General features: G+C 37.9%; 2 protein-coding genes across 6 annotated transcripts in view; both read right to left on the reverse strand.

Annotated features, from left to right (window-relative positions):
- The window catches only part of LOC126752754 (1-phosphatidylinositol 4,5-bisphosphate phosphodiesterase classes I and II), a 144,513-nt gene that overhangs the window by 57,566 nt on the left and 59,100 nt on the right, over window positions 1-27,847 (reverse strand). The window lies entirely within an intron of this gene.
- Window positions 23,665-24,567, reverse strand: LOC126752767 (lectizyme). The gene has a single exon (XM_050463744.1). It carries the CDS (start codon window positions 24,555-24,557, stop codon window positions 23,721-23,723), a length of 837 nt encoding a protein of 278 aa, XP_050319701.1. The 5' UTR covers window positions 24,558-24,567; the 3' UTR covers window positions 23,665-23,720.

Consider the following 27,847-nt stretch of genomic DNA (forward strand, 5'->3'; position numbering starts at 1 on the left):
GGCGTGGTTGTGAACCGATTTCACCCATATTTTGTACATGTCATCAGGGTGTTAAGAAAATATTATATACCGAATTTCATTGAAATCGGTCTAGTAGCTTCTGAGATATGGTTCTTGGTCCATAAGTGGGCGGCGCCACGCCCATTTTAAATTTAAAAAAAAAAGCCTGGGTGCAGCTTCCTTCTGCCACTTCTTCCGTAAAATTTAGTGTTTCTGACGTTTTTTGTTAGTCGGTTAACGCACTTTTAGTGATTTTCAATATAACCTTTGTATGGGAGGTGGGCGTGGTTATTATCCGATTTCTTCCATTTTTGAACTGTATATGAAAATGCCTGAAGAAAACAACTCTGTAGACTTTGGTTGACATAGCTATAGTAGTTTCCGAGATTTGTACAAAAAACTTAGTAGGGGGCGGGGCCACGCCCACTTTTCCAAAACAATTGCGTCCAAATATGCCCCTCCCTAATGCGATCCTTTGTGCCAAATTTCACTTTAATATCTTTATTTATGGCTTAGTTATGACACTTTATAGGTTTTCGGTTTCCGCCATTTTGTGGGCGTGGCAGTGGGCCGATTTTGCCCATCTTCGAAGTTAATCTTTTTATGGAGCCAAGGAATACGTGTACCAAGTTTCATCATGATATCTCAATTTTTACTCAAGTTACAGCTTGCACGGACGGACAGACGGACGGACGGACAGACAGACATCCGGATTTCGACTCTACTCGTCACCCTGATCACTTTGGTATATATAACTCTATATCTGACTCTTTTAGTTTTAGGACTTACAAACAACCGTTATGTGAACAAAATTATAATACTCTCCTTAGCAACATTGTTGCGAGAGTATAAAAAGTATTCGAAAAAATTTGTAACATGGAACCTCAAAAAAAAAATGAAATGAAATCAAAATTCTTGATTATTCTTAACCTATAGACATGTCATTCTCATCGGAACTAATTATGTTAAATTTCAATGGTAAATAACAAAATGGGGGTCTTTGAAAAAAAGTCCTTTTATTTAAGCAAAGAATGGGTTGTAAAATAAAAAGTTAGAGGTGAAAAAAATTCTCGTTAGTACCGACGAGAACTATGAGTGTGTAGAATAGCCTGTTAAAATTTGAAAGCAATCGGCTATGTAGAAAAAAAGTTAGGACACGGGCCGACCAGAAAAACAATGTTTTGAGAAAAACGCTTTTAAAGTTCAACAACTCCGAGGGAGAGGACTTCGAGGCGCGCTAGGAAACTCGTTATAACTCCCGAAATGTTTCGAATTTCTGTCTGAAATTTTCACGGTATATTCTCAAGACATTGTACTTTCAAATTAAGCAAAAAAATTTCGATTTTTTCCCAAGTTACCAGACTACTACCTTAACAGCTGTTGAGATCCTGCGCCACTAATGCCAGGTTCAGGCATGCGACGTAACCTAACATACCCAATTTCGCCGTTTTCACATTTAGAAATATGTTAATGCTGACCAATGTTCTCACAAAGACCTCCCGCGACAACTCAAATAAGTGTGAGATACTCGTATATGTAGACACCGCTGCATTTTACTTTTGTTGCACATTTATAGCTACTATTTATTTACAATTGACCAACACCATTTTATGGGAATGGCATTGCTCCAATGCCAAGCGTTTCGAATGCCAAAAAGCGCATAGTGTCACCAAAGTAAATAAAATTTCACAAAGTTTATTTATACCTCGATTTTTCAAACAAATAAAATACGTTTAACATTAAACCATAAATAAACAAGATGAATTGTTTTTGGAAATATTCTTGTTTTCTTTATTAGTAGCCTTCACAATCAAGCAGCCAGAAATAATTATATAGCGATACAACGAAGATAAAATAGAAATAAGAAGATTTATGAGAGTTTATTTTCAATGACAAGTAAATATTTGCATACGAAAATGTTAAAAACATCAGAAAAGGTGGTAATGAAAATTTATTTATTTAAAATAATTTAATGTTGCTTAGCTGAAAAGAATATCTTCTTACAGACTCACAAAAGCACTGTAGGTCGGAAAATGAAAGAACGCAGTGCAAAATATATTCTTTTCCTGTGCAAAGAATTTTATTACACAGTAAAAAATGCGGAAAATAAATCATTTGAAGACCTTAAACTGACTATAAATAATATGAAGTACATCTAATCATAGAACACAAAAATTAAAAGAAAATTATTATTATATTTATTTTAACTGTTCTTATGCTTTCAAAGGTAAAGTTGCCACTATTTTGATAAATTAGTAACTGTAAGAGTTATCAGTGTGTCGTAAGACACGCTCTCTCATTTTCACTGAGATAACTCACATGTTGCACGATATATGCGGTATAAAGGTTCTTGAAATTTCGAAAATCGTTAACTGGATTCAATCCATTTTTGACGCACGTGCATACAATTATCACTAAAGGACTATTCCTGAACTTCAACTGTATATCTCACACACTAATCGATATTTGGTGTAAAAATTCAACTAAATGTACTTGGGTCCAAATATTCGGTACCTGAACCCCAGAGGTGATCTAGTAACTGAAGCGTAGAGCATACTAAAATTATGGAGGGAACACTTCTCCAAACTGCTGAATGGCAGTGAAAGTAAATATAACGTGATGAGAAGGCGAACCCTATTCCCCAATCGATGACGTTGGAGCAGACGTTACATTGCCTGACCTTCTTTGTAGAATATGATCGGACGAAAGCATTCCCAACGATTGGAATTTAAGTGTATTCTGCCCAAACCACAAAAAGGGAGACCCCACAATCTGCGCCAACTACCGTGGGATAAGCATCCTCAACATCACGTATGAGGTCCTATCGAGCATATTGTGTGAAAGATTAAAGCTCGTCGACAACAAACTGATTGAACCTTATCAGTGTGGCTTTAAACCTGGCAACTGACCAGATATTCACCGTGTGCCGAATCTTGGAAAAGATCCGTGAAAAGAGAATCGACACGCACCACCTCTTCGTCAATTTCAAAGCTGCTTTTGGCAGCACGAAAAGCAGCTGTGCTTATGCCGTGATGTTTGAATTTGGTATACCTGCAAAACTAATAGGGCTATATAAACTAACGTTGAGCAACACCAAAAGCTTCGTCAGGATCGGGAAGGACCTCTACGAGCCCTTCGTTACCAAACGAGGTTTCAAACAAGGCAAGCTTCTGCGGAAAATTTATGGCCCTTTGCGCGTTGGCCCCGGCGAATATCGCATTCGATGGAACGATGTGCTGTATGAGATATATATAGTACGACAACATTGACATAGTTCAACGAACTAAAACACAGCGGCTACGCCGGCTAGGTCAAGTCAAAATGGACAAAAACACTCCAGCTCTGAAAATCCTACTCAAAACGTGAAATTATCTGATCACCTAAGTGTTCTCTCAATAAATGCATCTTCTTGAAACCAAATTTCGCCGAGATCACGATCTTCAGTTTCAGGCGTCAAATAATCGGCGCGATAATGGTCGCTATTGACGGTTATGTTCTCATCGGCATCATTTTTGAAGAAATATGGAAACCAAACCGTAGTTTTTTTAGGATGAAATGACAGCTCTTGAATCTCTTTGGGTTATTCCTGGTCCCAAATGCGACAAATTTGATTGTTTACATACCCATGGAACCAGAAATGAGCTTCATTGCTGAACAAAATTTGGCTCGAAATCGTCGAATTTTCTTGGAACTTTTCAACTGCCCATAAAGTGAGTGCACAAGCTTTATTTTGGATGCTTTCAATTTAAGATCTCTATTCAATAATAATATCAGCATAAAGTTGGCTCCCTTCAATGCAGTAAATTTTCTACTTGGCTAACGGTATGTAAAGATTGACAAAGCAATGCTTACATTCTGTGTCTCAAGCTGTCACACAAAAAAGCTCCGTGAAAGCTTTTTTAAAAAAATTTCTCAGAAATAAAGTAAACAAATTTTTTAAGCGTGTGACTACTAACCGTTGGGTTTTGGGTCAAAATTCTGTGCGAGTCATTTTGTATTTAAAATTATTTGCTGTATTTTTCCAGTCTGTAAATGTCACTCAGCAAGCACTGCTACACCTACGAGTGCGTGCATTTTTGATTTTCGACTTGAAAGAGCTTCACATAAATTCCAGCTGTCATTCGAAATAGCACTTCCATCATAAATTATGCATGCTCCGATCATTTGACGCTTTTAACATTAAGTAGTTTACAACGAAGTTTTGTAAATGCGGAATAATGTTTACTGTTGATGCATTACTTTCGAAAATACATGCATAATTCAATTTCGAAGCTTCCGCTATGTCGGGTTATTGACACATCACTCATTTATGCCACGTATTTCTGTTGGTTTTTTTTTTCGAATATTAAATTCACATACCACACTACCCTTTTGGGGCAATTACCTCCTTCTTTTTACAAAGGTTAATGACACGAGGTGCCAAAGGAGATCGCGTGAGATGATCTAGTGCCTCGCTACTATTCAAATTTATGCACATCTACGTGAATAACTGAGCGAAACGTTTAAGCTGCTTCGACTTTATGGTGCATGTAAAAATGTGGCAAGCACAAAAAAAATGTAGAATTGTGCAGCCACCTAACTCTACCCTGCTCCTGGCCATGAGACACGTTTTACATTCATGCCAAAAATTGTTAATAAATCCATTGAAGAAAATCTCTCCTTTCAACAGCGAATTTTCGCACATTAATTCCAATTGGATTTTTTGCATTATTGAAAATGAAATGAACGTCGAATAATGTCTGATTTATCGTCTCAGCATGCAGACTCTGCGCTATTTGGGGCATATTAACACGTACACACACACAACCGCATACATGGCTGTGTAAATAAGACGAAGCCAACCGATGAAGCGTAGCGATACGGGAAAATCTTACGAAATTCCAATTAAATGCATTTGTAAATAAAGTCTGAAAATTCGCCAAAATTCGCCAAAAGAAGAACGCAGCGTGTCTACGGCTATAATATGGCGTAAAATCAGCAAACGAAAAAAATATATATAAACATACATACATACATACACATACGTGTATATAATCATTAAGGAAACGTATTTAAGTGTGTATATCCGCTTTCAGCTTTGATATTCAAGCGTTTGTAGACGACGGAAAACGTGTGCAAGCACTTATGTGCAGCGCACACGGAAGCTGACAAGTGAGAAAATCGAATGCTTTCCAGACATCTCAAATATGGTGAAGTGGTTTCCAGGAAAAAAGCATTTAATTTCAAAATATCGAATATGGCGAGAAAATTGTAGATTAGTAAATTCAATAAAAAACGTAGTGGGTCAAAAATGATACAAATCTTAAAATGTCTACACAAGACTCGCTTCCGAATCCCGAAGCACAAAGCAGATACGAAGAAAAGCTTGCCACTTATAAACAGGATATCTTGAATTTCGATTTTTTATTCGTAAAAATGTATAAGTAGAGTCCTTTTTTCAATTAACCATTTCCATAAGTCAGCAGAGATGCACCGATGGTTGCGATACAGCGCAAATTTGGCCGTTCCTACGACAGTCGGGTCTACGTAACTGAAATGGACCCGGATTTGTATCCGGCCAAGAACTGTCAACTCGGCAGAATTCTGCCGCTACAACAACAACAACATACAACAAAATTTATGACGAGATTGTAGGAGCGAGAGCTTCTCCCTCAGAAACGGTATACCTCGAATTTATGTTGTCTCTTTTAAACACATTTTTCACAAAAAAAGATTTTTTTATTCTCCATTTTCTTATGTCTACAGCGGTACACCGACCGTTTAGAAAAAAAAAACGAAAATAGATAAGATTGTGATTCATAATCTCACTGTAGAAGAAATATCCTTCCGAAAAGTTTTTTAGTCGAGGTCTTTGCTTTAATTTGATAAACAAGGATTATTTTAACGCCATCGAAAAAACATAAAATATGTTTTGCCATCTTTAGTGAGAGCCTCAGCACTTCAGGTGACATCAGCTTAACAGATGGAAACTCCCATAAACCTGGAAAACATGAAAGGACTTCACAATATATAAAAAAAAGAGCCGCCACTTTCTCATATGGATCGCTGGATTTATACGTAGAAGTATGTACAGAAGGAGGTAAAATTTTCAACAACCATAAAAAATACATGCGGTCACTAACAAGAAGTAATTGGAACGTACCTAAAAGTGAATGCACACAACATCAAACGAAAGGGAGTGACTACATGCAGAGTTTTCCAATATCAGTGAAAAAAACACACGAATTGTTAAGGAAATTCAAACGTTTTTTTTATTTAATGTGGAGAACAATCGATACAGTTAAGTTCTGAGAATAACATCGTGCACATGGCCTTTACGACTTCTTTTGCAGGAGCGAATTCGATGAACACAATTTTCGATTGCTTTTTAGAGTAATTCATGATGTACGACATGAATAGCAAGTTCAATATTGACTTCTTAAGCTTGAAGAGAATCTGGTTTATTGCTAAAGACCGATGACTTCAAGTAACCCCGCAAAAAGTAGACTCTTAGTGTTAAATCACAACTTCTTGGAGGCTATTAAATGTCACAATTTCTTGAAATAATCGCAGCTCCAAACTTTTCTTGCAATAATTCGTTTGATGCATGTGTTGTGTGGCACGTAGCCCCGTCTTATTAGAAACAGATGTTGTCCAGGTCAAGTTCTTTCAATTGCGGCCATAAAAAGTTGGATATCATTTCTGCAACTTACTTATTTCATTTTATTTTATGTTCTTGGGTGCTCTTTATTAGCAGTGACAGTTTCAACAGGTTTATTTCGAAAGAAGTACAGACTGTTGATTCCATCAGACCAAAAACCACACCAAAATAACCATTTAGGTGAATGAGATGGCTGTTCATGAATACTTTGTAGATTTTCTTCGCACCAGAATAGACTGTTTTATATTTTATTAATATCGACGAGACTCCAAAGACGAAGATAGTTTGCCGGTGTCGGCGATCGAGTCGAACGGGGTCGTATCTGGTGCTACCTGCAGCACGCAGGATTGAGAACGCAGAACGAAGAATGAGGAAACGATTGCATTTTGTGTAAATATTGGTGTTTGAGGTACTAATTGATTTTGCGCGCTTTGACGACTTACTCGTATTGTATTATACCAAAAAAGTTGTTTTCTTTTAATAGATTTATTAGCGGTTATTTACAACTTCCTATTTTATCGGTTTGGTATACCGGTATAGCCTTTTTGTATGATCGGCAATTGTTTGCATTTAATTTACTGTTGGCTTATGAAGGATAGTAACTCCACGCCTGGCTCAGATATGGCCAGAATGGGCACTCCTTAGCCCTATGAAATTAGAGGGATCTTGCGAGAGAGTGGCCGTGAATGGAGAACGGCTTCGAAATTAATTTGATGCTTTGTATAGCTGATTCGACTAAATGTTGCGTCAGTAACAGATATTTGAATTTTTATTATTGTCAGATTGAATTCTGACTTTGGTCTTTCTACCTTTATGTGGGGTATTAGAAAATTGTGGCTTTATTGGTTGTTGTACGACATACCGGCCATTATTTGATCGAGTAGTTGTGGCTTTAGAAAAGTCTTCACAATACCGATCTTCTTTAGTTTTGTTTATGTATTATTTGGGGAAGTTTCCCTATCTCTTTAAATTTCCTTAATTGTGAATTAAGATATGGATTTTGTTGTTTCTCAACTTGAGTTGTCATGGTGATAATTGGCTCTGCAATTAGTTCACTTTGTGTTTCGCGCTACAGCGTTTTAGCTTTTTGTGCCTTTGAGCAACATGGTGTCTCTTGACAATTTTTAAAATTTTGGATTTCGGGATTTGCTTTTGCTAAACCCATGGTTCCTTTTGTGTAAGCGCTGTAATGAAGCATTGTATGATTTCTTTTATGACAATATAAGCAATTAAATTTGCTTTTGCAAGTTTTCAGATTGTGTGTATCAGTTTTGAGTCTTTTTGATCTGAAAAGTTGTTCCTTTCGTTAATGTTTAATTTTTTAAACTTCTCGCAAGATGTGAGTTTATGCCCTCTTTTACATAGTTCGCATGACATATGTTTTCTTTGTTCCGATGTGAACGATTGTATTTTGTTAAAAATGCTATTTGATTTATTTTTGCTTCTAGCTTGGGGTCTGTTTAAGCTTCCATTTTGGTCGTTCTTAGTTTTGATTATTTTTTCTTCTAACCTTTCCACAATTTCATATTGGGTGATGAGAAAATCTTTCATTTGTTGCCACGTTGGGCACTTTTTTCGTGATGAGAGCGATTGCTCCCATAGAAGTAACGACTTTTCTGGTAATGCGGCGGTGCAAATGTTTACCAGAATTGGGTCCCAGCTGTCTGTGGGAATATTTAGTGTCGATAGAATCGACAAACAATTTGAAACAGTGGATTCTAGTTTGATGAATTCTACACTTGTTCCTTTCTTAATTTTTGGCAAGTTCATTAGTGTCGTTACTTGCTTATCGACCAGTATTCTGTCGTTTTCATATCTAGCTTTTAGAGCTTCCCAAGCCAAATTGAAATTGTCGTCATTTAATGCGAACTGTTTGACTATTTCGCCTGCTTGACCTTTAGTTTTGTATCTGAGGTGATACAATTTTTGCGCATGTGATAATTGAGGATGGTTTATGTACACGGCTGTGAACATGTCCCGGAAGGACGGCCATTCTTTATAACCTCCGTAAAAGGTTTCTGTGTCACATGCGGGCACCTCGAGGTGGATGCCTGAACTTGCCACTTGATATTGTTGCATTTGTGGCAGCTCTACTCTACTGTGGGGAGTAGGTGCAATTGCTTTTATTAGCTTTAATTGATCGGAGATCATTGCTTTCGTTTCTTCATATTGGTCTAAGCAGTTTTCGTAAATATCGTAAGCCGATGATTTAAAATCTTGTGGTAGATCTGAATTGTCAGAATCTACTATGGCGTCATGAGCCGCTTGGAGGCGAGTCCAAAAATTTTTAAGATTTTGAGTTTTTATTTCTAATAACGATTCCGAGTTTTCGTGAATCGGTGAAGAGGCAAATCTAGTGCAGTATTTTGTTAAACTGTCACTTTCTGAAATAAATCTAGCAACCTGTTTTGAGCGTGTAGCTCCAGGTGTACTTTGATTTTTGTTATTGTTCATTATTTTTACAGTATAGTAAAATATTTTTCAAAATGAGTTAAATTTGTCTCAGTGTAAACCGAATTCTCTTTTAAATAAATATGAGTTTATTTCGTATAATTCGTATACTTCGGATTCTTTATTTTTTATTATTACGGTTTCTTATTTACTTGCTAAACGATATTATTTATTTATATTTTAGTTTGAAATTTGAAAATATCCGCACTTTTACTTTATTAACCCTTTTTACGTCCTTATGTTAGTATTTAGGTACACCCTAATACTTGGACTTGTTTGTATGTATGTATGTGCTTATGTTTTATGCAATTGAGAGCTCGCTGAAGAGATCAATGCGCTATTTACATAAGTATGCACGAATTGTTACGTATTTCAGATTATACTTTGTTCGTAAGCGATTGAGAGCTCGTTAGAGAGATCAATTCGCTTTTTGTACGCAATCCTGCTTGTTTTTGTTTGTCAAATAACAAAGGTATTGCCGAATAGATGCCAATGTGGACTTTGAAGATTTATATGTTTTAATATACATATGTATGTATGTTTGCATATACAGTGTTCACAAATTATGTAGATTTTGTTTTACTAATTTTTTGTATTTAACAAAATTAGGGAAACTTTTTTCCACTTTACCGCCGTGTTTTAAGTGAATTTTAAAAACGGTCTTTTTTTTAACTTTAAGACTACGTATTTTTTTGTACTAATACCCAGTGTAGGGTATAATGGCACCGGGTGATTGTTTGCCGTCTATATGAAATTATTGTTTTATTAAACATAAGAGATATGCCGGAAAAATATGGGAAGTAAATTAATTTTTTTTTTGTAATATGTGTATTTAAATACACGAACGTAAGCTAGTACATAGGCATCGAAAAAGTTAATATATTTATATTATATATACATATATAACAGTTATCGGGTTTCCCGGTAAATTGAACCCAAAAATTAGCACCGTTTGGTAGCCGCATTAAATTATTAAATGTGTCATCCATACATATGTATGTGCATATAATATATATGTAATATTAAAGGACTTGATACGCTCACTTGGTATTTTGCTATGTTTATGCAGGGTATATTTCTTTTTGCGTTTTGTTCCTCTTTCTTTGCTCCAGCAGGCTACCTCTTTCTGCCGTTGTTTTGTTGTGTGTATGCATATTTGTTGTAATGTGCGCGGCCGTTTGTTTCTTTTTTGTTTGTTTAATTGGTGTTTTAGTTTTTCGCGTCGGATTTGTGTTTAAGCTTATTGTTTAAATTTCGTTTTCGCCCACGATTTATTATTTAGTTGATGTTTTGTGTTTAGGTAACGCGCGTTAGTTTGTTGCTCTTGCTTTGTTGAAATTGTTTTTTGTCTTTCGTTACACTTTTGTAATGACTGTATGTATATATTTTAAATACTCTCGCAACAATGTTGCTAGTGAGAGTATTATAGTTTTGTTCACATAACGGTTGTTTGTAAGTCCTAAAAGTAAAAGAGTCAGATATAGGGTTATATATACCAAAGTGATCAGGGTGACGAGTAGAGTTGAAATCCGGATGTCTGTCTGTCCGTCCGTGCAAGCTGTAACTTGAGTAAAAATTGAGATATCATGATGAAACTTGGTACACGTATTCTTTGGCTCCATAAGAAGGTTAAGTTCGAAGATGGGCAAAATCGGCCCACTGCCACGCCCACAAAATGGCGGAAACCGAAAACCTATAAAGTGTCATAACTAAGCCATAAATAAAGATATTAAAGTGAAACTTGGCAAAAAGGATCGCATTAGGGAGGGGCATATTTGGACGTAATTTTTTTGGAAAAGTGGGCGTGGTCCCGCCCCCTACTAAGTTTTTTGTACGTATCTCGGAAACTACTATAGCTATGTCAACCAAACTCTACAGAGTCGTTTTCTTCAGGCATTTACATATACAGTTCAAAAATGGAAGAAATCGGATAATAACCGCGCCCACCTCCCATACTAAGGTTATGTTGAAAATCACTAAAAGTGCGTTAACCGACTAACAAAAAACGTCAGAAACACTAAATTTTACGGAAGAAATGGCAAAAGGAAGTTGCACCCAGGCTTTTTTTTAAAAATTGAAAATAGGCGTGGCGTCGCCCACTTATGGACCAAAAACCATATCTCAGGAGCTACTAGACCGATTTCAATGAAATTCGGTATATAATATTCTCTTAACACCCTGATGACATGTACGAAATATGGTGAAATCGGTTCACAACCACGCCTTCTTCCAATATAAAGCTATTTTGAATTTCATCTGATGCCTTCTCTGTATAATATATATGTACATATAAACATTAGGAACCAATGATGATAGCGGAATAAAACTTTACACAAATACGGTATTTGAAAAATATGTAAATGACGGATAATGAAATCTCGATTATCACTTTATCATGCGAGAGTATAAAATGTTCGGTGACACTTGTTTTTTGTACACCCTTTATGTATGTATGAGTGTATGTATATATTTTAAAACTTAGCTTACATAAGTGTGCTTCCTTACTAGTTTTTTGTTCTTTTTCTCACTGCACACTTTTCGTTTTTTGTTCACCGCACAAGTATATATTAATATTTTTATTGTGGTTTATATTTTTCCACTAGTGCCTTTCTGTGAGGCTCGAAGGACCATGATTAAATGATACACATTTTATTTAGATCACACGCCATGCTTTAGTTAAAAATAATATGTCTGTATACACTTTGTTTTCTTGTATAACAATTTTATTTAAAACAATAAATTGATATTTTAAACAGTCATGAAATATTTGATAAAGTTATTAAACTAAATATCGACGAGACTCCAAAGACGAAGATAGTTTGCCGGTGTCGGCGATCGAGTCGAACGGGGTCGTATCTGGTGCTACCTGCAGCGCGCAGGATTGAGAACGCAGAACGAAGAATGAGGAAACGATTGCAGCCCGGTGGCTGCTGATGGATCGATGACTTGAAGTATCGTGGGCGACTTGCATTAACGCGCACAGGATTGGTGATTGGATAACCGTCGAGGAGCGTGAAGTGCTATCGCGGCGCAGCGTATGAGCAGTTCGTAATGTAATGTTCGAACTGTCTGTGACGAAAAGTGTTGTAGGTGCTGGCGAAAGGTGTCGACGCGGCGCAGTGTCAACGAATGTGTCTGCTATCCCGTTGTCCCTCCTTTTTGTTTAGTGGGTGTACTGATGGGGATGAGTTCTGTTGTGTGTGTCATCAGCAGCTTGTCTTGAATTGAGCTCTGTAGCAATATTAGGATGCGCCACTTTTGACTGTTATTAGGAGGCGCCACTTTTACCTTGTAGAGGGGGTGGATGCTTAACTCATTTAAACATCTTTCCTTAGTGAAGTTGTAAACATTACTGAATACAATGAAAAAAATATTACAGATCATGACATGTTAAAGATGGCCGTAACGACACTTAGAAATCAGAGCATCCCTGTTAGAAAGCCAGGTATTTGAGGCCACTGAAAATAATTAATTGGTTATACCACCTGAATTGGTCAAGGCTGAACATCAACCTTCCAGAAAAAAAACTACTACCGACACTGTAGGTTCAAAATTTGGTTTAGTGTAAAATGTTGGTTCTGCGGTTCTGGCACGCTGGCAATAGCTAGAGCAAGTAGAAGAAATTATCGGAACGACATATGAGTAAATGAAACATAATACCTCTCTTATTCCAATTATACTGTTGGGACATTTAAAACCATTTTGAAAATTTATGACCACTTATTTCTTAATTCATGCAGTTATTAGGTAGTAATGCTCTATATTCTCAGAGAACTTTTTAGATTTAGAAATATTTCTTACAAGAACTGTTATCAGTCAGTTTGTATAGCAGCCATATATGATCTATTGACTCTATCCAAAAAAATTGCTTCGATGATTGTACCGTTCCCTTAGGCAATATGCAAAATTTCGTGAAGACTTTTCGACAAATGAAAAAATTATTCATATAAGCTATTGATTCTGATCGTTTAGTTTGTATGGCAGTTATATGCTATAGTGGTCCGATATTGGCGGTTTCAAAAAATTAGAAGTTTCTTGGAGAGAAAAGTATGGATGCAAAATTACAGATCGATATCTCAAAAACTGAAGGAGTAGTTCGCGTATATACAGACAGATGGGCAAGGCTAAATAAGTCAGTTCTTCTCACTTCAAATATATAGGTATTTTATAGGGTCTCAGATGTTTCCTTCTGAGTGTTACAAACTTCAGGCGAACTTAATATACCCTGTTATGGGTATTAAAGTTACTAAGACTAAAATTGGTATACATATATCTAGCAAATTCAATTTTAAGCGAGGTTTCGGAAGTTTTTATTCACTTATTGACAGAAGTGTGAACCCAATGCCCTCTTTTCTTTACCTTATCCTTAGGAAAATATACTTCTCTAGTTTGATTATGATACCTTACTTTTTATTCGAGATATTTACTTTAAAGCCAAATGGATATGGCTGCTAGGGATAGATGTAGGATAAGATTTAGACCGATTGTTATCATTCACGCTTGACATTTGGTAAGCTGGTATCAAACATTACTTCACTAACTCACCTAGTCATATATCTAATACAATATTTCGTAGAAGAAATTATTACTTGTCGCTCTGTTTCGATTCTCTATCTGAAATCATATGGAAAAGTAGCTCCTATAAAATATTAAGAAGTATTAAATGATTTTAGTGTAATATTCTATGTGAAAAACAGAACAAAGAGTTTTAGAAATTTTCGGAAATTAAAAAAAAAACGATTTTTTCTCATAATTCTTTCATTTATATTTTCACATCGTTTTTCCAAGTCAGGTTTTATCCCAAAATACTCACTTTTGTTTCCATTTTGCTGTTATTAACTGTTATGTTTTGCTCCACAGTTGTTGTATTCGTTTCAGTATCTGACATGAGAAGGCAATCTAAGACAAAGGATGCAAATTTTATGTGGCCATTCAGAGCGACAGGCGATTGTGTTGTTCTCTTTAACTACCTTTCAGCACTCCTTCTTTATTGTGCAATGATTGCTTTGTTCTTTTCCATTTTACCGTTTCTTTACAGCGAATTTCTTTATGCTGATTATGTCCGTTTATTGAAAATTAAGGTGCAACATTGTTTCGTAACAACTAAAGCAATCAAAACCCACGTAGGAGGTCGTCTGTCACAAACAACAGTAAGTGGCGGCCGGAACAATATGAGAAGCACACAATAAACTTCTTAATGAAAATGTTACGCGAAACGTCAAAAATCTCAATTTTTTCAAAGGCAACATAACTACATTTTCGGTCATATTTCAAAGTGAGAGTGCTTCGGTAATTACTCAAGTGCGTTCGAGTGCTTGTAAGTGCTTTTCAGAGGTGTAATTGCCTACATGTAGGTCAACACACGCACCCATTTTCGCACAGCATGGCTGGGCTGGGCTGGTCTCATCTGTCACGAACAGTAACAATTCGGCAGCAAGGCAATTGAAATGTTAATCCACACAAGTAGCCACACTTGACTCGGCGACTCCTGTTCACTTAATGTAGGCACTCAGCCTTGATTCTTGTACACTAACACACACACATAAGAATACTTGTTTGGCCATTGTGCTGTAAGATACTCGTATGGGCAGTGACAATTTGTTTTTGGGACTCAAAATTGGTGTTGTCTGCAGTGTTGTAGAGTGTTGTTTTCAACTTACAGAGTTTAATTTTTAGAACTTGAATCATCGAAAACTAATCAAATGCGGACAAAAACTTGTTATTTGACAGTGAGTGGATTGCCATACAATTTTTAAGTCACTTTCGTACAGCTGATTGCTTTTTGATGATGTTGAAAAACCGGGGATGAACATAGGGACTGTAAGGTGAAGATGCGCAGTTTCAGTTGCTCTGCACCACAACGAGGGCTAAACATAGTGACATCTGCGATTCGCCAAGCATTAGCGAGTAGCACAAAATACAACAAGAAAGACATGAGCATAAATGAGTTTTTCTCGACAAAGAAGTATCCTATAAAAAGTATTTTATTATATTTGAAGACTTAAAATTCATTAAGACTTAAATTGAAATCAGTAGTAAGTAATAATATGGGTTATAAAAATTTAAATTGTACAAATTCACAGTTATCTCAAGTGCACTATTAAAGTTTGCAAAAAAAAGGAAAAAAATACTTGTAGTAGCCTTGAACAGAGATACTACTTTAGTGAGGTTCCACACATTCACAAGTAGATTATTTGATAAGAGCGCAGCCTTTGCCCGCTGAGAGCAGAGAAATGACGAATCAGTGACGGCTAAAATTCTCTCAGAATTGACTAACGGAAGTCGTCACGTTAATACGCTATACATACGTCAAAACGAAGCCGAATTTAAAGCCAACTAAGACTGTGAAATTGGGGAAAATTCTTCAAAATTATTTGGCCCATGTTCTCTACCCCTGTAACAGCCACAAAAATGGTAACTAATGGTAACTTTTAATGCTTAGAGCACCATAGTACTCTGTTCTGCTTAGGATCACAATTAATCACTGTCATATGAGGGAACATTTAGTACAGTTTGAGCTACAGTTGTTTTGGCTGTTGAAAGAATGACGAAATGAAATTTTTACACGTACTTTCCTTTCCAAGAAGCTGCTTATGTGTTCCAAACGCCGATATCGGATCACTATGGCATATAGCTGCCATATAAAATGACCGACCAAACTCAAATCCTTGTATAGAAAACTTCTTTTTTCACGCGATACGGATATCTTCACGAAATTTGACACGAATCTTTTGCTAACTGCAATATTTAAAGACATTTTTAGGATCGCACAACTGTAGCTTATAACTACCATATACACAGGCCGATCAAAACCTATAAGTGCACTAAAATCAAGCGTGCAAAGAAATTGCGAATCGGTGACGGTCAATAATTGAATAAAAATTTAAAGACCGAGGTTCTCTTGTCAGTTCGTTCAGTGCACAAGACAAAGGAACTGGATTCATAGCCAACTAAAATTGTCAACTGTGGCTGTGTAAACTGACGTTGAATAACACGAAAAGCTCCGAGCCGTTCGATGCCTACTCCGTTCGAGGCGACTCCCTATCGTGCGACTTTTTCAACCTGCTTCTGGAGAAAATAGTTCGAGCTGCAGAACTAAATAGAGAAGGTACCATCTTCTACAGGAGTGTACAGCTGCTGGCGTATGCCGAAGATATTGATATCATCTCAACACCCGCGCCGTTAGTTCTGCTTTCTCCAGGCTGGACAAGGAAGCACAGAAAATGGGTCTGGCGGTAAACGAGGGCAAGACGAAATATCTCCTGTCATCAAACAAACAGCCGTCGCACTCGCAACTTGGCTCCCACGTCACTGTTGACAGTCATCACTTTGAAGTTGTAGATAATTTCGTCTATTTAGGAACCAGCATTAACACCACTAATAATGTCAGCCTGGTAATCCAACGCATGATTGCTCTTGCCAATAGGTGCTACTTCGGACTGAGTAGGCAATTGAAAAGTAAAGTCCTCTCTCGACGAACAAAAACCAAACTCTATAAGTCACTCATAATTCCCGTCCTGCTATATGGTGCAGAGGCTTGGACGATGTCAACAACTGATGAGTCGACGTTGCGAGTTTTCGAGAGAAAAGTTCTGCGAAAGATTTATGGTCCTTTGCGCGTTGGCCACGGCGAATATCGCATTCGATGGAACGATGAGCTGTACGAGATATACGACGACATTGACATAGTTGAGCGAATTAAAAGACAGCGGTTACGCTGGCTAGGTCATGTTGTCCGAATGGACGAAAACACTCCAGCTCTGAAAGTATTCGACGCTGTACCCGCCGGGGGAAGCAGAGGAAGAGGAAGACCTCCACTCCGTTGGAAGGACCAAGTGGAGAAGGACCTGCCTACGCTTGGAATATCCAATTGGCGCCACGTAGCGAACAGAAGAAACGACTGGCGCGCTGTTGTTAACTCGGCTATAATCGCGTAAGCGGTGTCTACGCCAATTAAGAGAAGAAGAAGAACATTTTGTATAGTCTGTGAAGAGGTCAGAAACCTACTTTATAAGCTTTTGGGATGACATGAATCTGTGATTAGTTTACAAACTCATAAACGTTGATCATAAAATAAACCAGATTGGTTTACTAAGACACTTGTTTTCACGAGTATATGGCGAGGTGAATTTATTTCATTTTCTCGATCCAAGTAGAGGTACATGTTAAAATATCCTTCTTTTTGACAGATCAAGCGTGAGTCTTGTTACTTTTGTTTAACAGTGTTTGACATTTCATCATGGAAAGACTAACGCCTGAACAACGTTCACAAATCGTTCAACTTTATTACGGAAATTCACATTCTGTAAAGTTTGTGTGTCGCGCACTTCACTCAACTTGTGGTCAACATAATCGGCCTTTTAACGATACCATTCGCAACTCCAGCAGCCATCTTGAGTCCCAGCATTTATTATTGGATTTCGCTCGAAGAAAATATAGCAGCCGTAGCTGAGAGTGTACATGAAGACCGTGGAGAGTTGATTCGGCGCCGTTCGCAGCATCTCGAACTGACGTATGAAACGCTGCACGCATTTTATGTCGAGATCTTAAAACATAAAAAATACAGTTTGTGAAAGAATTGAAGCCGCTCGACCTACCCAAGTGACATCGCTTCGCTCTATGGGCTCTTGAAAAGTTCGAAGAAGATCTGATGTTTTCGAGCCAAATTTTATTCAGCGATGGGCCTCATTCCTGGCTTAATGTGTATGTAAACAAGAAAAATTGTCGTATTTGGGACGAAAAGCAGCCATTTCATTCAAACAAAGGTTTGGTGCGGTTTGTGGATCGGTGCAATTATCGGTCCTTATAAAAAAAACTTATGTCGGTGAGAACGTAACCGTCAATGGCGAGCTTTCGTGCGCTATGACTATTTGATGCCATTACCATGCATCAATTTTTATGATTAATTCAAGAACTCCATTCATCTACACAGCATTTTTTAGCAAACAAGAAATATGCATTTTTACACATGACTCACATAACCAACTGAAGACACCACTTATCCTTAAAACAATTTATTGCCCACTCAGCGCAAATATTTACTCAAGTATAGCTTGTCATTTAACTGCATTCCTTCATTTGCGAAATTCGAACTGTAATGGTATTTGCTTTGTGAATTATTAAAACATAACACCGGGGTGAAATTCAATTGTAATTTTAACATTTCACTTTCATGTCAAATAACATATTCATGGTGTACGCTTAAATGCAGCACATCCAATTACACATTTCTCGTTAAAAAGCACTTGTTTACCCTTGCGCGTTCATGTATGTGTCTGAATAATATGTGTGCATGTATGCAGCTTGCTGGAGCCGAGGAAAAAACAGCACAATATAAATGCTTTCACGCTTTTATGGCGAAAACAAAACACAAAAAGGCAACCAAATCAATTACAAGAGCGCAATGTATGCATAAGTGTATATATATGTATATATTTGCATACATGTAGGTATGTTATCATTGCTATGATGCACCACTATTAGCATCACTACCAAATTCCCATGGCGCGCGCTAAAGTTGCATACCATTGTGTTATTAATAATATTAATTTGTCGCTGTTATGTATTTAGTGAACTTGACAGTTATGGTCAAACTTTATTAACGGTATTTGATGTGTGGTATCCAACTACATAGAAAAAACAAATTTTGATGATTTTGCCATTCCATCTCTCCCCTTCATCAATCATATGACAAATTCACTTTATTTTTTTTTTGAATCATCACACTTTTTTCCCCATCAGTTTCGCATTTACTATTCGTTTACCACTAATCATATTCATCATTTGAATAAATAAAGCGTTTAATGATTAATTATGTTCATTTATTTAAGTAATGCCATTGTAATGTAAATACTAATTACATAACAATTGTCGCTAACCGCAAGCGAATGTGTGACAAGTGCTTGTAAATGATATGTCACTCATACGCCGCGTCACCCATTGTGGTTAACATGTAAATATATTGAAATACTTTAACTTAAGAGAATTACATATGAACGCGCGAAAATCTTGAAATTCCACTAAATAACAGTACGCGTGTATTTACAGTATTTAAATGGTCTTAAGCTCTGGTAATTATAAGTTCTTATAAATGACACGTTTCCTGCAGTAACATCGCAGTGAAGTACTTACGGCAGTGCTGCTGGTAATAAGCAGTCGTGTTAAGAGTGAAACCCTTGAATTATATTGACAAGTTATTTTGGCAAAGTAAGAATGATGAGTTTCCATATAAGGACTTATTTTTAATTATTCAGTTCTGAGTGCAGCTATACGCCAGATATTGCAACGTTGACTTGGATATAATCCATGCCATATATCTTGTAGATATGTTGCCAAATGAAAAAGTTTGAATATGAAATTTCTTTCATCGAACATCGAAAAGTTTACGCCAACTCCAGGCCTGAAGAGGTAGACCATGAACTCCTCTGAGCGATCGACAATTATCCGTACTGTTTCGAGGTAATAACTCTAAATTGAGAAGAATTAAACAACGGTCTCCACAGGTTGGTGTGCTCTACCCGTTACTGTTTAACTTCCACATCTAGAAACTCTCTTAACCATCTCTATCACCTTATACGCTGATGATCGCATCATAATGACGTCGGGCAGTGGAAACGATGGCATGCGTTTAAAGGTAAACGGCTGTCTCTCCGAACTTTTTTTCCTCCTTGCAAGGAACTTAACGCTTTCCCCCACTAAACCCATAGCGACCATATTCACTAACTGGACGAAGGCGAACAGACTTGAACTTAATATTGCAGTCGATGGCGTCGAAATTATAACTGTCAATAACCTCAAAATTTTAGGTGTGAAATTTAACAACTTATGCATCTTCACTTCTCACATGAGCGCGATTATTGCCAAAGTACAGAGGCGCAACAAAATCCTCAAGTCGATAGCCGGCAGCACATGAGTAATAGAAAAAGAAACGTTGTTGGCAACATACAAGACAATCGGCCGGCCGGTCCTTAGCTACGCCGCACTAATATGGCCGCCTGGATGCAGTGCAACCCAGACGAGGAAGCTACAGACATGTCTGAATACTGCACTCTGGACTACAATAGGATGCCTCTTGATGTTTCCCATCGAACACCTGCACAGTGAGGCCTTTATGTTCCCAATTAAGGAGCATAATGAACTCCTCTCCAAGCAGTTTCTGCTGGTGTGCTTTCGAAGAAATCATGACTACAGTCACCTGCTTGTAGCGGAACCGCCTCCTAAGAGCATCAAGAGATGCTTTCTCAACTACTACCACCCATTGCATACGACGAGCTCGAACTCCCGCGAGAATCGAGAGTGACCCTTGCGCAGCTTTGTACTGGGTATTGTAGCAGGTTAAATTAATACTTATCCATAATCGAACACGATATATCAAATATTATATAATGGTCATTTATATATGTATATATTTTATAGAGTCTATGATGTTTCCTTCTGGGTGCTACAAACGTCATGGCCAACCTAATGTACATTGTTGAGGGTAGAGTACCGTCATGAGAACAAACAACTTTAACGTGTATACTCTGTGCCCAAAAAATAAGGTGACTTTGTATTTATTTTGAAAATTCTTTATTTATTCTTCCAAATCAATTGCATCCCCTTCAAAGTAATTCCCTCTCGATGCAATGCACTTATGCCAACGGATTTTCCAATCTTCGAAACATTGCTTGCAGTCACTTTCCGGGATGGCCTTCAGTTCCGTCTTCGCTGTGGCTTGAATCTCTTCTATCGTATAAAAACGGTATCCCCGGAGCGGTCTTTTGAGCTTGGTGAACAGCCAGAAGTCGCACGGCGCCAGATCAGGTGAATACGGTGGTTGCGGAACGATATGGGTTGAGTTTTTGGCGAAATGATCACGAATTACGAGGGCAGTATGGGATGGTGCATTATCGTGGTGTAAAAACCAAGAATTGTCTTTCCACAATTCCGGCCTTTTTAGGCGGATAGCGTTACGCAAACGACGCATAACGTTCAAATAATATTCCTTGTTGACTGTTTGACCGGTTGGAAGGAATTCATAATGCACAACACCACGATAATCGAAGAAAACAGTCAACATGACCTTGATTTTTGAGCGACTTGGCGCGATTTTTTTGGTCTCGGCTCTCTTTTGGCACGATATTCGCTCGATTGATCGGTTGTTTCGGGGTCGTAAGCATAGATCCAAGTCTCATCGCCAGTTATAATGCGTTACATGACACCCTGGTAGTCGGAAAGCATCGTTTCACACACTTCAACGCGACGCCTTTTTTCCAAAAAATGCAATGTTTTCGGTACCAGTCGAGATTTGAAGGGCTTGAGGCCCAAAATATCCTTCAAAATGGTGTTGGCTAAGCCTTTGGATATGCCAACTTCATCAGCAAGGTCTCTAATTGTTAATCGACGGTTTTTCAACACCAAATCTTTGATTTGTTGAACGTGAGCTTCGTCGGTTGAGGTTGATGGTCGCCATGGACGCCCTGGACGCTCTTCGTCTTCGACACGTTCACGGCCGGCTTGGAACTCACTATACCACTTGTAAACATTTTTTTTAGACATAGCCTCATCACCAAAGGCTTTCTGCACCATCCTCAACGTATCCACAGCAGAAAATTGATTCCGTAAACAAAATTTAATGCAAATTCTTTGCTCAACAAATTTCGACATCGCAAAAAACGAAAAACTCACTTTTAGCAGCTCACAAAACGACACGTATCTCAAACACTAATGAATATTTTGACATGAAATTTGACAAAAATGTGACTGACAGTACTACCAACTTAAAAAAAAATAATTCTCCAAATCCTTCGACGCGCACAGTTTAAATTCAAATGTCACCTTGTTTTTTGGGCACAGTATCTTCTCAGTCCTCGAAAAACCTCTTAGTTGTTTTATTTCCATTACTTGTACAATTAAGCAAATAATTCCATTATTTTGAAGAGAAACACCGCTTCGGAAAAACTTGTGTTTGGTATTCAACATACGTCACGGATGACTATTTTTACAGTACGAATTGGATTTTTGCTAAAGGCTCGTGCTCCTCTTTAGTGCTGTTAAAGATGTTTTTAACGACCATTCTCTTAAAATCTACAGACAGGACTATGTTACTGGAGCTAGAAGCGTACACTGCATCGATTCGTAGCCCAATTCATGGAATTTTTCTATCGTTTGTTACAAAAATATTTATCATTGATATGTCGAAAACGTTGCATTGATGTCTTCAGAGATCTCGATGAGATTTATTTCTAGATTTTCGAAAATAATAAATTTTGAATTTTTTGAAGTTTTCGTTTGGGCACCCAAAGCAGACAACGATTTCAGTTATCATATGTTCTAACTACATGAATGGACTTAAGCAAACCCCTTATTGCTTGTTGGTTGATTCACGTGGCAGAGTCCATGGGTAATACTGATTGAGCCACTTGTTGTAAGCGTTTTTAATGATTCTTTAATAAGAAAATTTCTTTCGTCTATTTCTGTTTTTCAAAATTCCAAAACATAACCCAAAATTCAATATTTTCTATGTCTATTTCTGTTTTTCAAAATTCCAAAACATAACCCAAAATTCAATATTTTTCACACGAATCGAGACGATTTTTTCAGCCCGCCTAGTTAGTAACGGACATACATATTATTATTATTTTTTCCTTTTGTACCGAAGTTATAATATAATAAAAAGTAATAAGGCACAATCCCCAATCGATGATGATCGTGACGTTCCATTGCCCGAACATGAAAAAGTTCAAATAGCAATTACCCGTCTGAAGAGTTACAAAGCGGCGAGGGCCGATCGATTGCCGGCTAAGCTTTTCAAATACGGCGGCGAAGAACTTATAAGGAGCATGCGTCTGTTTCTTAATAGAATATGGTCGAAAGAAAGTATGCCCGACGATTGGAATTTAAGTGTGCTCTGCCCAATCCACAAAACGGGGACCCCAAAATCTGCGCCAATTACAATAAGATAAACCTTCTTAATATCGCATATAAGGTGTTATCGAGCGTAGTGTGTGAAAGACTGAAACCCACCGTCAACAAACTGATTTCAGCTTATCAGTGTGGATTTTGCACTAAAAAATCAACAACTGACCAGATATTTAAGTTATCTTGGAGTTATCGAAATATCCCAAAAAGGTATGAAAATGAAGTTCTATTCAGCTTTTGGAAAATCAATAATTTCTTCAAGAACATCTAAAACAAAAATGAGAAACCAGAAAGAAATTCTAAAATCTTGTCTACCGTTTAAAAATGGTGTAAGTAGTGTCAGATTGACTCCCTCACGCCAAAACCAAAGCACGTTTGCACAGTTAGAAACAAAATGTAATCAATAAAGTATTTACCAAATAGCACTTGACGCAATTTTTTATGACGCTTGTATGAACACCGCTATATTACTTAATAACCTCAAATACACTGAAGTTTATTGTGATGTCATAAATTTTAAACTAACTGGTTTAATCCATAAGCCAGACGAGTTATACAACATTGGCGTCATTTAGAATTTAATGCAACGATTTATGGCGGGTTTTCCATAACTGCTAATACAGTTAGATAATCTAGTGCAACACTAATATATATATAATATATATATATATATGTAATTATATATATAAACAACAACTACTTTATTTTGAAGTCATACAGAAAATTCAATTTAATTCAAGATATAATAAGCCCATTGAACATCAGCAATCCACTTAATGTATTGTGAAATCTCGGTATATACCGTTGGGCGATTGTTAACGGCACATGGCAAGTAGCCCCACGAGGTGATACCAACCAATTCGGAGCCACCTTTCGTCTCGTGCACTAATGGACTGCCACCATCGCCTAAACAAGCCGATGTTTTGGCGCAAATTTGATCATCACCAAGTGGCGCATCCTCTGGTAGCTGTTCAAGGCACTGTTCTTTGGGCAACACTTCCGAACGCGCCACTTGCAATTCCTTAACGTATGTTGTTTCTGTAGCTTTAGTCAAACCCCAACCATAAGTCACAACGGTTTGGTTCGTATATGACTCCTTGAGGTATGGCAAAAGCACGGAACTCACATTGACACTGAAGTTGAAACCGGGAGTAAAGTGCAATAGCGCAATATCGGGTGAGCTCTCATCACTGGCATTGAATAGTTTGTGCGAAAAAGCAAAGTCGATATTGCGAACTTGTGCATTCTCCACATTGGAACGATCCTTTAAACCGGCATAGACGGGCAGGCCAATCACATTTCCAGCTGTGCTTTCCAATTCTTTCAGGCAATGCGCCGCTGTCAGCACCCATTCCTTGGCAATGATGGCACCGGCACAGACATGTGCGTAGGCAATGGACGATGCACTCAGTGAGACCAAGTATGATGTCGCCAACGATTGAGATGCGACTTCACCGCCGATGATACGTGCTTCTGGTTGGAATTCTTTAGCCGCGGCCACATCTTCCTTGCCTGGCTCTGCAAATACCGAGCCGATAAGCAGTAGTCCAAGCAAAATACACTTCATCGTCGCTATTTAAATAGTTAGGTACTAATTGCGGAACTAATCCTATTGTTATAGCTTTTATATGCCATACCGATACGTCGATAACAGTCTGTGTGATAAGATGCGATTAGCAGATTAGCTTAAAGCAACATTTTGGTGATATCGCACCAATAAATGACAAATATGGTAAAATATATAGTCGATTTATCAAATAATTTTACAGACGTGTGTGTGACGAAAGTGCGTATATAATTTTAAGGCATGTTTTGGGGAATTTCACAAATTTGAATAACTTAAAAGGGGTTTCGGTACAGCTAAGAGGAAAATTTTTATTTAGTAGTGTATTCAATTCGAGGCCAATGCTTAGTTTCATGGTTCGGTGGCATCAGACTGGTTTTGTTTTGTGCGTTTCTTAACACTGCACAACACACAGCTGAAGCGCGTTGGTATCAAAAATCCGCAAGATGCCACCGGTGTCGAGTTTCTCCCAAAAACCGGATTTTCCTCCCCAATATGATTTCAAATAAATGCCCCTTTATGCCTCGGCACCCAGATTAGGCGTACCCGTTTGCACTGACAGTCGGATCAGACTTTCTATATACTCCTCCACTAAAAGCGATTTAACCTCATACGCTGAGATCGCCTTTAGTGCCGATTAACTATCACTAAGTATAATGATACAATGTCTTGTCCGATGTTTTCGAAAGTGCTGCCCCTCAGCAGTATGTCTTTCATGGAGTCATTTCACATTTGCTACGCCGACCCTTGGAAGAAGGGAGCAAGTGCGCATTGCTCCTGATGATACACAGGCCAGCCTTAGCAGCTTCGATTATTAAAGGCTTACCGAAGACTGTGTTGCCTTATATGCCCAAGTAACCGCTCCATAAGTGACAATAGGCCTTACGATAATGGTATATAGCCATCTTAAGTTACCTGGCTTGCAGTGCCAGCATCAGTCGGCTAGACGTCTGGATATCATAAGTGCCTTAGTGGCTTTGGACAATGTTAAATTCACATGCCTACTGCACAGTGAGGTTGAGTCTAATGTGAGGCCAAAGAAGTTGACCTCTTTAGACACCTCAAACTCCCCGCCACCGAGTGTTAGAGACCAAAAGCCTGGAAGAGATCGCATATCGCAACCTCGCCATTATCCATCGAGCTCTGGAGTTCAGTCGTAAGTTGGTACAGAGCAGTATTAGTGGATCTGCCTGCTCTGTCTTTTCCATATTGTTTAGCATGAAGGATGTGAGACTATTGGCCTGAGTGATTTGGCCAGTCCTTCCTATCTACCTTGGGAATGAATACTTCGCTACCTTCGCTATTCTCCACGATATCGCCAAGACTATCCCTCATCAGCCCTAACAGGTGTGGTAAGAGATCTTGTATACCTTGTTGCAGCAAAAGAGCTGGAAAGATGCCCTCCACCACTGGTGTCTTATAGTTCGACAAGGAGGTCAGTGACCAGTTGATTGAGTCTGCAGTAACCATATTCCTTGCAGTCATCCGATCCAAGTGATCTGGCCTACCCCCAACTTTAGTGGATAAGCGCAGTGGTCTAAGAATCGGCTCATTAGTTGCAACCACCGATATAGGACTGCTATAGCAGTATTTGGCGTAAATTATTAAGAAGAAGAAATATTTCAGATTGAATCACTATAGCATATAGCTCTCATACAAACCGACCGATCAAAATCTAGTTCTCGTAAAAAATCTTTTGGATTTGTGAAGGATAATTTAGCTTAGGTGCAACAGAATTTTACGTTTTTTCTCGAATTTTCGGGTTCAAGTTATTTACATGCACAATAACAACATTTGTCCGAAAATTTAAATTGCGATTCGCTCTTCAATAAAGTGAGTAAGGAACAAGGGTATTTACTATGAAATGTATACCTATGACGATTTTCGCACACGTGTGCTCGCATCCACCACTCAGGTGAGAAATTTATTATCTTTCGCTGCATTTTCATGCAGTTGCCGGTCAGACGCAAATAGAGTGCATTTCATTAAGCGCACACACACACACCTGTCACAACTCCATAAGGCATACATATCATAACTACATACATACATTTATATGTATAGTATATAGTAAAATGTGCATGAAGTGTATTACTGGCGACGGTAAAAGTGATAACTGCAATAATAACGGTAAATGCAAAGCAATTTCATGCTACAGTGAAAATACGCTCGCCCCACCGTTTCACGCTTCGCTTTACGAGTAAGGTCACACAAAGGACGCAGCATGGTGATATTGAAGCGAATTGATACTCGCGGACCACCGTCAATGCATATACCGCACAAGTACAACATAACTACATATGTACATATGCATGTTTGTATATTCGCCCTTCCATGTTGTGTAAATTCAGCGATTTTCTAATCCCACAGCGGCACTCAGCGCTGGCCAATGTCCGGCCCATAGCACTTGAGTAGAGCACATCCTAACCGGGCGCTTTTGTCTATTTGAAAATGCTGTTATTCCTGGCGTTCGCTTTGTACGCACCGTCCACCAGGCGCACCGACTGAAATAACAACCCCCAACACCGTTAAAAATAGACAAATAGCTAGGTATATGCTATGTGTAAGCGTGTATACCCTGAAAGTCCTTTTTTACTGAATCAACGAACTGTAAAGCAACAACTTTCCATCCATTACAGGATGTGTGTTTATATATATATATAAATATATATACGACATGCATATTTATATATAATAATGTGTAAAATATAATAATATATGCAAAATATATATATACATTGTGACGAAAAAGTACCCGGAAATTTTAAATAACATGAAAAATATTTGATTATTCAGCAATATTTACAGGTATTTTGTCACATTCAAGGTAATCACAACCATATGTAATACTTTTATGTCAACGATTCTTTCAGGCATCGAAAAATAAGCATTTTTTAGGATGGCCTTCAGCTTTTTCAGTGGCTTTTCAATTTAGGGAACAAGAAAGAACAAACGGGGCCAAGTCTGGTGAATAGGGTGCTTGATCGAAGGTATTCATTGCGTTTTGGCTTTAAATTCGGTCACAATACTATTTTTACTATTTTTGAAAAAAACCCAGATTTATCGGAACGAGTCGAGCAAGACCGCATTTCATAACCAAAATATCCCACAGAATCATTAGAATGGACTCGCGAGAGATGTTGAACTCTCTTGCCATCTCTCTAACACTCGCATGACGGGTTTCAAGCATCACATACTTCACTTCTTTAATATTTTCATCAGTTGAAGAGGTCGAAGGCATGTCTTCAACGATCTCCCGACCATCTTTGAAGGCTTGGTACTACTGGTAGGCT

The sequence above is a fragment of the Bactrocera neohumeralis genome, chromosome 3, assembly GCF_024586455.1.
Source record: "Bactrocera neohumeralis isolate Rockhampton chromosome 3, APGP_CSIRO_Bneo_wtdbg2-racon-allhic-juicebox.fasta_v2, whole genome shotgun sequence".
Classification (NCBI taxonomy): domain Eukaryota; kingdom Metazoa; phylum Arthropoda; class Insecta; order Diptera; family Tephritidae; genus Bactrocera; species Bactrocera neohumeralis.

Coding starts and splice junctions, on each gene's coding strand:
- LOC126752767 (XM_050463744.1), bottom strand. CDS start 24,557: ATGAAGTGTATTTTGCTTGGACTACTGCTTATCGGCTCGGTATTTGCA.